Source organism: Nematolebias whitei, chromosome 12 (genome assembly GCF_014905685.2).
Source record: "Nematolebias whitei isolate Nwh7 chromosome 12, NemWhi1, whole genome shotgun sequence".
Taxonomy (NCBI): domain Eukaryota; kingdom Metazoa; phylum Chordata; class Actinopteri; order Cyprinodontiformes; family Rivulidae; genus Nematolebias; species Nematolebias whitei.
Window position 1 is genome coordinate 40590092 of NC_056509.1, and position 13404 is coordinate 40603495.

General features: G+C 38.5%; 1 protein-coding gene across 1 annotated transcript in view; it reads left to right on the forward strand.

Annotated features, from left to right (window-relative positions):
- LOC119418594 (disks large-associated protein 2) overlaps positions 1 to 13404 on the forward strand; it is a 69864-nt gene that overhangs the window by 19854 nt on the left and 36606 nt on the right. The window contains exons 3-4 of the mRNA XM_037685913.1: positions 972 to 1125; positions 6263 to 6482. Of these exons, the coding sequence (XP_037541841.1) occupies positions 972 to 1125; positions 6263 to 6482 (374 nt within the window). The remainder of the gene's footprint in view (positions 1 to 971; positions 1126 to 6262; positions 6483 to 13404) is intronic.

Below are 13404 nucleotides of genomic sequence, written 5' to 3' on the forward strand. Positions count from 1 at the left end.
TGCCATACTTTATCTAAAATACTAAAACATTTAAAAATCTTCTTCTTCTTCTGGTGTTCACTGGCGCTTTGACAATAGGCGTGTATATAGAGGTTCGACTTTTATTTTGATAGTCCACTTCCGCTTTTTGGCAAGGAATTTGCATATTAGCTAAATATTTAGGTTTGAGCTAAATATTTGAATTGCAAGTTAAATATTTAGCTAGCAAGCTAAATATTTAGGTCTGAGCTAAATTTTTAGTTAGCAAATTAACCATTTATTTTGGAAATTAAATGTTTAGTTTAGAAAATAAATATTTAGGTCTGAGCTAAATATTTAGTAAGCAAATTAAATATTTATTTTGGAAATTAGATGTTTAGCTTAGAAATTAAATGTTTTGTTTGAAAAAAAATGTTTAGGTCTGAATTAAATATTTAGTTAGCAAATTAACTCTTTAGTTTAGGAATTAAATGTTTAGCTTAGAAATTAAATGTTTTGTTTGGAAATTAAATGTTTAGTTTTGAAAATAAATATTTAGCTTGGAAATTAAATACTTAATTTACACCTAAATATTTAGTTCACTAACTAAATATTTAACTTGCAAGTTAGATATTTAGTTTGTAAATTAAACATTTATCTTAGACATAAACATTTAGATTGTAAACTAAATATTTTGTATGGAGCTAAATATTTAGCTTGTTAACTAAATATTTAGCTTGTAAATTAAATAGTTTGGAACTATGACATTTATAAATGTATGAATAACATGGTGAAAATATGACTGAAAAAAACACCCAATTTTATTCTTATGAAAAGCTAAATAAACCAAAATATTGCTGTTAATTTTTGACTGTGTAACTTTTCAAACGGCACCCCATATCATTAAACGTATTTTATTCAGACATTAAACCTCAGCATGCCTTCCTCGTATGTACAGTGGACAGCAGATTTGTGAACCCCTGTGAACCTGTCCATCTCTGCCCCTTGTTCAGCCAGGGTTACCACCTGCAGACCAGAGATTTGCGGCCCCACCCTAGTGTCACGCTGGATCCTGCCACTTCTTTCCACCCCCCTCCTTTTCGCTCTCGCAACCAGAGCTACATGCGTGCCGTCAGCACCCTCAGTCAGGCAAGCTGCCTCAGCCAGGTGAGTCTCCAACATCCTTCCCAGGGAAACAAAACTCTGAAGAACAAACTGCTCGTCTTATGGTTTATGTAGATTTTGTAGTGATACGAATGGGCGGAGCTTCACAGATCATTGCTATATTGAACATACCCCCACCTCTTCCCACTTAGCAACCATCTCCGACTCCCCTCACCTTTGAGTTGCACTAACTTGACATGCAGGCTCGAGATGCAAAGAACACACAAATGAAACAAGCTTTTAATTAGGATGGGACAACTTAACTTCAGAGTCTTATTTCAAACCACTCTTATTGAAATACGACATATAGCACAGCCGACTGTCAGCTGTTTCAAAATCGCCTACAGCTATATTATATAACATGAGCATGTGTTTTTTTTTAAACAAATGTAAGATTTTTTTTCTTTCGCATTGTTGCATAATATTTAAGCCAATTTTTATATGTTCCAAGTGCTAAAAAGGCTTTAAAGGATCTATAGTACTGTACAAATATTTTACTACTTAATCTTGCTTCCAGACTTGTGATTTTATTTTTATCACCCGCCACCAAAAGGTGAAATCTTTGCCCATTTCTGTGCTTATCCATTACCAAAATGTCATAAAGCATTTGATGAATTTTAATGAAACCTAAAGAAACTAATTACTGGATGCACGTCTACACCTGATGAACTTTTAGAGCTAACTTGATTCAAGATGGCCGCCACAACTAACTGACCATAAAAAAAAATGGCTGTAACTCAGTCAGATTTACAGATTTGGTGTGGTAGTAGCTGAGGCTGATCCCCCGACACAATCTGAGCACCAAAACTTTTGTTTAAAAGTTTCTAATTTTTGGAGTCGGTTTTCTGTTTCTTAGCTAAACCACTGGTTTTTCTAAAAGTTTCAGAAAATGATCACAGCGTGAGCGCCATGTTGAAACATTTGGAGCCAACTTGAACTAATCTGATAAAAATGAGCCGACACAAAAACGTCATTTCCAACACGTACTCTAAGCGTGACACCTTACATGATATTGTGCGCAGCGTTATTTTCCAAGTTTGTTTAAAACATCTGTAACTTTGTTAAATTTCAACATCACAGGAACTTAGTCTAAAACTCTGGCATGAAGGGCGGCGGGCGATCCTTCCAGGACTGCTTGGCTTTTTTCATAGAGTGGGTTTGATCACCAATGTTTAATGCTTTCGGATTATTTGTGCACGTTTTTCTTCGTAATGCACTGGACCATTTTTTTTATGTTTGTTGTTTCATTTTTCAGACAGCTCGATGTTCTGTCTGCACAAAACAGACGACTTTATTTTAAACAAATTGTTTAGACTTTACCAGCAGCCTGACACAAAAACACAATTTGTTCCCACTTTTCTGCTCATACTGGAAAAGTAAAACAAAAATCAACCCAGTTAAGACAAAAAATTGTATTTTTGAACCAACACGGCCACTAGATGAAAACCTGGCACTCAACACATCAGGGTTATTCAGCTAAACATGCTCGGGGGGTTCATTCCGTAGAAAAATGTTGCATTTCTCAGGACGTCTGTTTGCTAGAAATATTTGAACTAACATCTAAAGAAAAACAATGAAAGGCCTTCAGAAAGCCTGAAGAACATACTGATCAAGAACAATTTCAAAGGTTACTGGAGAGCCTGACTCATTGGAAACAAAACTGGGGGTGGTTTAAAACTTTTGCACAGTACATTGCCTTAAATGATTCCAACATGGCACAAGAAGGAGTTCAAGATTCATCTGAAAGCTGAAATCTTCATAATTTAGTGCAGTGGGTGACACTATTTATCATTAGGTTTACTAAGACTTGTTAATTAAACCTTCAGTTAACTCAAAGAGCAGAAATCTACTTTACCTACAAGTACTGGTGATTTTCTTCAAAGTCTAGATCTAGACCCAGCAGTTTCCTGTCTAACCTTGCATGACACATGAACCTTTCCAGGTGTGTCCCTCTTTAATACCCTGCTATGAATTCATGCAGTTGTGCACGTCTGTTTCGGACCTCGCCGCTGGCTCCAGATGTGGTTGCTGCAGTGAGAAGATCTTTGACAGAGCCAGCAGCAAAGCTTCTGTGTGGAGGAGGAGTAACAGGAGGAGAGAGTTTGGTCAAAAGAGTGGTCGTTCAATCGGCCGGCTTTACTCGCTGTGGGTTTTAATTTCCTGATTGAAAATATTTACCTCAAGAAAGTCTTACATGATGCTGGAAACTTGTGTTGAAATACTTAAAAGCTAAACGCGGAAAAAAATATAAAGAGGCTAAATTATATCCATAGCAAAATAATCTGCATTACAGATAAAAGAGTATATTTAAAATACTTACTACAACTGTATAAGAATACCAGAATTACAACTGCAGTCAGATGTTTATATCCACTCATGGGCATGATTGTTGTATGAATTAAGGGCTTTAGGGGTTAATTTGAACCATTTTTCCCAATTATTTTATTAATAATACAACATATACCTTCAATATTTTTAAATAAGTATTGAGTGTACAAGTTTTGAAGAAGTTGTGGATTTTCTCTAACACACACATGGTCAAAATTGTACTAACAGGCACTAATATTTGGTTAACCACCCCTTAGCAGTTTGCATCTCAACTACATGCTTTTTGTAGCCGTCAACAGGTTTCTGGCAGAGTTCTGGTTGTGTATTTGACCATCTTTCATGGAAGTAGTAGGAGTTTTGGTTTTAAATTGCTGGTATGCTGTTGTGGACATAGCTTTTAAACATACATAGTTCATCAAGTTTTTAAAGGACTGAGTTGGGAGCGTTGGGAAGATCATTTCAGAATGGTAGCCCGCTTTATCCAATCAGAAACCAGGTTTGTTGTGTCCAAGTCTCAACCATCTAGTTGATGATCTGAGGTGAAGATGAAGAACTTGGAGGTAGTCGTCTTCCTGTATTTCTTCATGCACTTTGTGCAATGCACCAGCCTTACAGCATGATGCTACCACCTCCATGTTTGACAGTGCAGTGTTCTTGTGTTCAAGTTGTTAGGGCTTGTCAAGTTAAAACACACTCTCTTCTTCAGCACCACGTACTAAAAGACTTGGGCTGATGTATGCATGTATTTAAGCCTATATATCGTAGAGATGCCTTCAGCCAAGAAAACTGGATGCCACCACGCCCACACCCACAAGCCAGTCAAACAGAGTCGTGAGCTAGCTGGTAAAATTGGTGAAAGATTCCTTCCTCTAACTCGGAGTGGAAAATACGCAGGACTAGAGATTTCTCCTTGGCTTAATGCTCCTGTTGGCAATGTTAGAAGCACAGCCACCCACTAAAGTAGACCACCGAGTCTCTGCTTTTTATCATCAGTGTTGGGAATTACTTTAAAGTAAACAAAGAATCCACGGTTAAGTGTTTTCTACAGTTGGCTGAAGGTGAAGGATCCAAAGTAAATCTTGGCGCAAGAACTTCTTCTGTTTGTTGGATTAAACTCTTTGAACGGACAGAGTTGAATGGTGCCCTCTGAGGTAAATGGTAAATGGACTGTACTTGTATAGCACTTTTCTATCTAATCAAGATACTCACAGCGCTTTACAACACAATATCCCCTCATTTACCTCCAAACATACATTCATACAGCACTCTACTAGATCTTTACAAAGCTAATCTGAATCTGTAGAGACTAATCATTGCTTTAGATCACATTCATACATTGATGAGACACAGAGCAGTGGTGTAGTCTACATTTTTCTAGTGGGTATACTGCGGTAAAATTAGATTTACGTTGGATGTTGGACACCGTTGAAGCCATGAAGCACGGATGTCCAACTTCCAACGGAAAATTAACTTTACCACGGTCGGTCCGTATACTGTGCTTAGAAACCAAAGTACACTCGTTCGTACAATGTAATTGTCAGTTTGTTTTGATTTTAAAGCGCATTGAACATTTCCAAATTTCTCTGATGCTTATATTTGGATAAATGAACAACAGACTTTGTACAACAGTTGGCTTTGTATTAAAAACATGTTATAGAATTTATAAAACCGTATCAAAGCAAAACATCTTCAAGTGTTAAGTAGTAAGTACAGAAGTAATAATTATACAACGATTTTCTGGATAAGCAAATGTAATAGACAAGCGCTGCATACAGATAGATTGTTACGGAAGCGTTTAACGTATCAATGACACGTGCCTAATGATATGTCATGTATCATTGGGCACTTTTAAGTGGGTATACTGAAATTCTTGAGCTTTTCTAGTGGGTATACTTTGTATACCGGCGTATCACGTAGACTACACCACTGCGAGGCAATGAGGGGTTCAGTGCATTGCCCAGGGACACTTCAACATGTGACTGCTGGTGAAATCGAACCCACAACTCTCCCATTGGAGGACGACTGCTCTAACCACTCAGCCACATCTGCCCCAGTCTCTTAGTCTCTGGTGAATTTTGAACTTCATTGCTTCGCCTTGACAACTGGATTGGACTGAACTGTATTTATTGCTGGTAGAAATCTGAAACTGAGCTGTATTTGTACACTTAATGACAAAAAAACTTGAATATTTTTGTCAGATAATATTTGACTGACACTCCAAAATACATGTAAAGTTACAACAAATGGTTTTGCTCCTGTGTGAATTAGACGGAGTCCACCATAAATGTAATTCTTGTTTAAACTAATTGATTTTGGATGTGGTATTAGTATACCATTCAGGGGAAATAATGGTTTGAATACATTATCAAAGGCCCCAAGTCAATATTAAATTCAGGCTCATGATGAGTGGACGGGAACGTCTGACTGCGCCTGCGTAATCCTTCCACAGTGACATGGATCTGTGAATAAGACGATTCAAATCGTCACATTGACATGCCCGTTTTGATTGTTTTCATTTACAAATGAATTAATCTTTTAGTGCTTTTCTTTATGCAGTAAGTTAAATCTTTACTTGCTAATTGTGGTCAATTTGTCTTATAAAACCTGTATCTTTTTTCTGATTTCTTTATTGTCGTCATCCACATTTTGTTCCTTTGATCTGACATCCATTCAGTTTAAGGTTGGATTGTACGGTGGAGTGTCCTTATGCTAACCCTCCTTCATATTTGCTGTACAAAGGGGAAGAATCAAAGTGAGAAAGAGAAAGGAAGAGGAAAAATTAAGGACTGCTATTCCTGTTTTTGTCTCTCAGGTGAGTGAGACTGAGATCAATGGCCAGTTTGAGTCAGTTTGCGAGTCCGTTTTTAGTGAAGTAGAATCCCAGGCCATGGAGGCCTTGGACCTGCCTGGTTCGTTCCGCACTCGAAGCCACAGTTACCTCCGTGCAATTCAGGCTGGTTATTCCCAAGATGACGACTGCTTGCCTTCAATGACATCCTCCACTGTCACTTCAACTCTCAGATCCACAACAGGTAAAACAAACCCCCTGAAACCAGAGAGGGCTTTAGTCCACATATCTCCATACATCGTGTACACAAACCTGACATACCTACATATGTACAGTGGGGAAGCCTTAAGATGCCAAGTTGAACGATTCCCTTTTTTTTTCTTTGACAGTTGTTTTTTTCCCTTTGCATACGCCAAAAAGTTTAAATTGATTTGCTTGTTTCTGTTCCTTTGCATGTTTTATGCATTAGTTAAATGATCGTATGTTTACTTCTGTTTTTATTTTGTTTTTTGACTAACTTTCAAATGAAAAAACTGGATTGGAGGGGGTTAGTTTAATATATGAAGACAGCAGATATCAACCCACGGCACAGCCACACTACATGGCATGCATATCAGGAGTAGTGTTTAATAAGCATGTTTAACTGTGTGGTTATATATGTGTTGCAAAGAGTGTCGTTACTTAGGGAGGGCTGAAGATTGAAATGGGACCGGTAGGGGAGCAGGAGGTTGATAATATGGGCATACCTGTCCTACCTCTGCTCTGTTGAAACACAAAAGCACAAAAATGAAAAATGACCTTGTCGTCAAACATAAAACACTAAAATACATAAAGAAGCCAATTTATGGTAAGTCAAGGAAGACAAGATACTAGAACCCATCAGCACACATGTTGGTTGCACAAAGGAGCCTATTTGTTGCAAAACGTTAAGAAATACGAGCTACCTAAAAACAATAGTTTAGATTTTTTTGAAGTGCGGTTCCGTGGAAATTCTCTGAACAATTATCTTACCTGTTGTTATAAGTAACTCTTTGAATGGCCTCAGTTTGGAGAAACAAAGGTAATTTTTCCAGCTTGGATTGACAAGCGAAGTGGGCGGAGACCAAAGTCGAGTCCTGCCTTTTTTTAAAAACTTCAACCTCAAAAGATTGAACGCTGTCCGTGAAAATACAGTTTTTCTTCTTTACATTAAGGTTAAAACAAATCAGATTGCGCCAGTAATTACATAACATTATGCAATCGTTCCTCGCTACGTCGCGGTTCCACTTTTGCAGACTCACTATTTTGTGGTTTTTCAAAGTAAGAGTGGACATGACACACAAATGGCTGATTAATGGATGAGCTGCACAAGCGGCATGCGTTGTTTATTTAAAATAAATTATTTTAAATTATTTAGCACCTGTGTGCAGCACATAGGTGCAGGGAGAAGCTCCCTCTGCAGCCTGTCATGATCTCCGCCCTCTGCCACCTGCGGCTCTCTGCCCCGCCCACATTTCTGCTCTGGCTGCAGCAGCTTTGTGAAGGGTTAACCCTTTGCTGTCCAGATGCACCGATCGACTTTCGTCTTCCAACTAAAAATTCAAACCATGTCGCATCGTAAAATCGTCATCATCCCCAAATATGAAAGTGTTAAAAGTTATTTTAATTATTTTAGAACTTCTATGTTCAGTTGTTAGTGTAACTGATGAAGAATTACATTTCTGCTCCGTCCTGCATCTGCCGCGTGAAGGGTTAACGCTTTGCTGTCCTGCTGCACTTATATACAATTTAAATTTAAATACTGTAATATTTTAACAGGTGATGAGTGTGATTGCAGAGAGCGGCGATCATGACATGCTGTGCTCTTTTAGAGCGTTGAGATGTTTTGTCCTACATCCAAAGGACTTCATCAGTCCAAGGAGGCACAACAAACTGAGTCCCACTCAGTTTGTCCCACTTTGTCCCAGTCCCACAAGACGAAATGTCTCGACAACAACAACAAAAAAGTTACAGATGACCTGACTGAACTTTGTTGGCCCGTCATGCAAAATTACCACCAATGGGTGATAAAGGTTGATAAAATAGCTTCTTTTTTAAATTAATGAACCAGTTAAAAAAAATCAGACAAGATGGTTTAAAACCTCAGGTATCTATTTGATCTTGGGCTAACTCCGACTAGCCATGAGCTTGTCAAGAACCTGGTCAGAATTACACCATTTCTTCAAAATAAGACCATTCAAAGAGCCATCTAAATTTTGGTAAAATTAAAAAATTGTTCACATTTCCACAAACCAACTTTGAAAGCTCTGAATTATCCATTTACTGTTTCAACAGTATTGTTATATTGTGCTGCATAAAGCTGGAATGAGCAAAGTCAACCAAAAATAATGATTGGATTTTTTTATAATTGCAACCTGATTATTTTTTTAGTAACCGTTCTCTGCAAGTTTAAGGTTTACCCAATCTAATAATAAAAATAAGATTTTTATGAGGTTCAAAATTACAGGATAAAACCTATTTGATTTTCCAAGAGGAGTTTTGAGGGTTTGTGTTTTTTTGTTTGGTTTTTATTCTTTTTCACTTCCTAAATTTTGCTTTTTTTTAACAGCGTGCAAAGATTTGAAAGTTTTGTGTGACACAACAAAAGCAATACAGAAACCATTTGACATTCTTTGTGCAAGCAAAATCTTTGCAGTGCCTCCCTCAGTAAGTGTATTTGGTGTTTGCCTGCAAGAGTAAAGCTATGAACCCTATTGAAACATTGTTTTTCTCAAGTAACATTCATTTTTTTGTACATTATGACCAAAGTTTTTGTACATCTTTCTGTCATTTTAATATTGGAGACAATTGCACTTCTATTCATTTGGTTGGCTTTCTCTTTTTGATGAATCCGGAGTTCTGTTTTTGGAAAACTATCTTCAATTCGGTTCTTATCAACATTTTAGAACTACCGAGGGTAAAGGAGTGTTCTCCAATCCCACTGTCTTATTTGCTGAACTCTGTTCATTTAACCTCTGGCTCCAAATCTGTCAGTTCTGTATGGGCTACAAAAAGCATTTTATAGTTCAGTATGTTGCCAAGTTGTATTTTGTTGATTGGAACGATTATTTATTTGCAATATGTGTAATAAGGTTTTAGCAGCCCAGAAAAATCTTGTTGGATGGTGATTAGTTACTGACAGCGCTGTCACCTCTTACTCTAAAACATGCTGCATATAGATTTGTCCTTCTCAAAGAATAGTGGCCATAAAATAAAATAAAAATTGTAACAACTCAACAAGGCTAATATGAAAACACAGATTTTTGGAGTCATGTTTTCATGGCAGTCTTTAGAAATAGTTTAAAATCAAATTGTAAGCAGCTTACGAACCAAACTCTGAGGTTAGTGGGCCCTTGAGCGGGAAAGGGACCCCATGATGCTCCGTAGAGCAGATGTGCAACAAATCCCTCTCCATTTGACCATCCAGATGTTGGATAACCAGGGGGGAAAGAACAACTGGAGGCATCATTGATGGTTGTTGCAGGTATTTTAATGCTGACACGCATACATATATCTATGTATATGTGTGTTTTTGCACTGCCTTCTCAGTAAAACAATCATAGATTCTTAGAGTTTATCTATAGATCATAGATGGTTCAAACAACTCACAAAACCTCAGACATTGTGAATGATTTCTTCTTCACGCTGAATTATTGAGTTTTAAAATGTGATGCTGGCTTTTGTGAGTTGTTTATGTTTAAGTGTTTTAGTCCGTACTGTAAATGTTTCAGAGATGTCCCTAAATTACCGAATGTGTTCGCATCGCCACCATAAAATAGTGATGAATGTAACCACCTTGACACTGTCTCCAATCATTTGTCCGAGCAGTGCATGTGTGAACGTTCCTTGTTCTTCACATGAAAATGTGACTTCTTTTGAAAGTTGAACCCTTGGCAAAGAGTTTGTCAGCTGCTTTTGACTGTGGGATTGCAGCCTCTCCCTGATGCAGCCCCAAAGGGAGAGTGGGGTTACCTCTTCCCTTGCTGGGTCTTTCACCACTCCACATGGTCTTAGTAGCCACCTTGGACATGACATGTTCAATAGGGTTCATATCTGCTTCTTAACCCAGTGGGTTGTGATTCCTCTCCTTCGCTTTGCATCTTTTCTTTTGCACAAAACGGCACAATTTGCGAGTCACCGAGAAACACTTAACACGTTCTGAGGAGAAAAAAAAAAGATTTCTGATTTGATAATGGTTGATGCATTTTATCTGTTTGTTGTGCTGTGCAGTGAAAAGATGGAAAGACGCCTTGAGATGACTGAGAAGGCAGTGTAAAAAAAACATTGTGAAAGCTTACAGTATGTGAGTTTATTAAAAGAGAAGTTTTTGGAAATTAAAGAGACTATTGCGTAGGCTATCGGAACATATATTACTGGTGATAGGCAAACTATAAAAAGATTCATACTGCACCTGTCTTGGTGTTGCACATATCCTAATAAAGTCTTGAATTTTTAAAGTCTCAAAAGATGCCTTTCCCACTCACATACTGTATGTTTTCCATAGATATGTGTCTATTTTAGTTTAGAGTCAGAACAAAACTGCACTCCAGCTGTTCCTTTCACCATGAATGTCCTTCTGTCTGCACTCACATTTTTCTTCCAGAGTATGATGTTGTGGACGCGACGTCCTTACTAAATGACGACATGATAGAGGATGACGATGGTGCTAGCTCCTCTGCCTATGTAGAGCTGGAGAGGCTGGAGAGGGAGACCGCTGCAGCTCGAAGCCAGCACAGTACTAGCTCCACTGTAACAGCCATCTCCGTCCCGCCAGCAACCCCGCCTTCGTATAGGATCCCCGCTGCTTCCCCCATAACCACCTCTGAGCCACCGGTCCCTCAGGCCATTCAGGCCTTCAAGGAGTCCGCCAACATGGTCGCTGCCTTCAACTTGCAGTGGAAGGATGAAATCTCGGCAATGCGCTACGAGCTCGCAGAGCTGCGCAGGGATGTCTGCGGGGAGCTAAAAACTTTCAACAGCAACTTCTTCAACTTTACTCAGTGCTACAACATGTGGACTTTATGCCGGGAGCCGTGCAGCGACAACACCACACAAACGGACGACAGAGTGTCCATAGGGATTCAAGCCGGCTCGAGCTGGTCCGTGAGACAACATACGCAGGACAAGTCAGTGATGTGCCAACCGGAGCCAGTACCCTTCAGCATCATGGACTTCATGGACCCGCCTCGAATTGAAATCATCGAAGGAACTCCTGAGAGCACGCCAGAAGGTTCGGGCAGCCCCGCCAGCCCGCTCCCAATAGAGGACTTTCCCTGGGAGATCAACAAAAAGCAAAAGGTTCAGAAGCAGCCGGATTTAAGCGGCCACACAGGTGGTCACAGAAGTGCTAGTCTAGAACTATGGAGCAGGAAGTACACCAGTGGGCCCATGTCATATTTGTCTATGTCGTTCTAGTCATCAACATTTCCCACTAACTAAAACAATCTGAAGAGGCCGGAGTTAAAAGAAACTGAGATTTGTCAAGAAAAACTGGGCAAAGCTGTTCTTATATGTCCCTTTACTCTATGCAGACACGGAGTCTGTAACTTCTTGAACACATTACAATAATGTTTGAGTGATTTTTTTTGTTTGTTTTTAACAAGTGTCTTGCTTTAGCCATGGAACAAAAGAGGATGATTTACATCAGAGTAAGGTGACATGAGAATACAGGAGAGAGTGTGGCTGAAATTTCAGATCCTCAAGTGCCAAACAGTGCAGCATCATCTACCCTTCACTGTCGTAAACACCGAGAGCTTGGAGAAAAATAAAAAGTTAGAAACATGGAGGAGGTTTATTATTGAATTAAAAAGCAACAGCCGGTAGGTGATCTTGGACCACAATTTTTCACAAGTTTTATAATCGGCAATAGAAGTTTTTATTTTACGCGTTTATATATCAGTTCCAACTTTACTTTGTTGACATTATTGTAGGATGATTGGTCTAAATCTGTGGTTCCCAACCCTGGTCTTTGAGGAACACCATCCTGCATGTTTTAGTTGTTTCTCTGCTCCCAACACACCTGATTCAGTGGTTTAATTACTTCCTTAAGTTCGGCAGAAGCCTGTTAATCACGCTTTCATTCAAATCAGGTTCGTGGGAAGAGAGGAACAACTAAAACAAGCAGGGTGGTGTTCCTCAGGGACCAGTGTTCGGAACCACTGGAAATTACCTAAATGCAAAGCAAATAATTACAAATTCAATAAAAAAAAAGATGTCTAAAATTAAAAAAAAAAAAAAAAAACTGAACGTGTAAATTTCATGAACACATTTTATTTACAACAAAATATAATAAATATGTTGAATGTTTAAATTAATAAATTGTACAGTATTTAAAAAAATATATATATTTTTGATTTTGATGGCAGCAAAGACCATTTCCCACTGTAAAGCAGTCCCTCTTCTTTTAGCGACAGTCTGTAAATCTTAAAGACAAAAGAAACCAGTTGTTGGAGACGAATGTTTTGCGTCTTTCTTGTCTGATTTAGGATTCTAGGTGTTCAGTAGACCTGGATCATCTTTGCCGTTTGTTTTTTGTTTTATGGGGTGTCATCGAGCTGTCATTCCTAACATGGAGCCTGAACCGGACTTTTTTTATTTATTTATTAAGTGGGCCAGATTGAAGTCACCTGCGGGCCATTTCCGGCCTGCGGGCCACCAATTGAATAGCCCTGGGTTAACCCTTTGCTGTCCTACTGCGCTTCTCTTCTCTACAATTTAAATTTAAATACTGTAATATTTTACATTAACAATCCATGCTTGTTTATTTAAAATATTACAGTATTTAAATTGTTTATTTACACAGAAGATGGGAGATTGGGAGTGAAACTTGAATTTGGACTACTGTATCCCTACTTCACGATTTTTCATTTATCGCTGGGGGCGTGGTCCCTTAAACCCCGTGATAAACGAGGGACTACTGTATATTAGGCGTGTTTGTCATTTAAATTTTAAAATGGCCATCACGTGGCCGTCCCCGTCAAATATCCTTCAGGAACTTTCTAGTTTATTTTTTACAGCAATTTGTTGCCCCTGTCCTGACTTTCTTCAGATGAGTCTCTGCCATCAAATTTAAATTGACCCTATTTTATTCCTTATAAAATGTACAGTTTATTAGTTTCAACATTCAGACTGTTTAGTTGTGAGTGTAA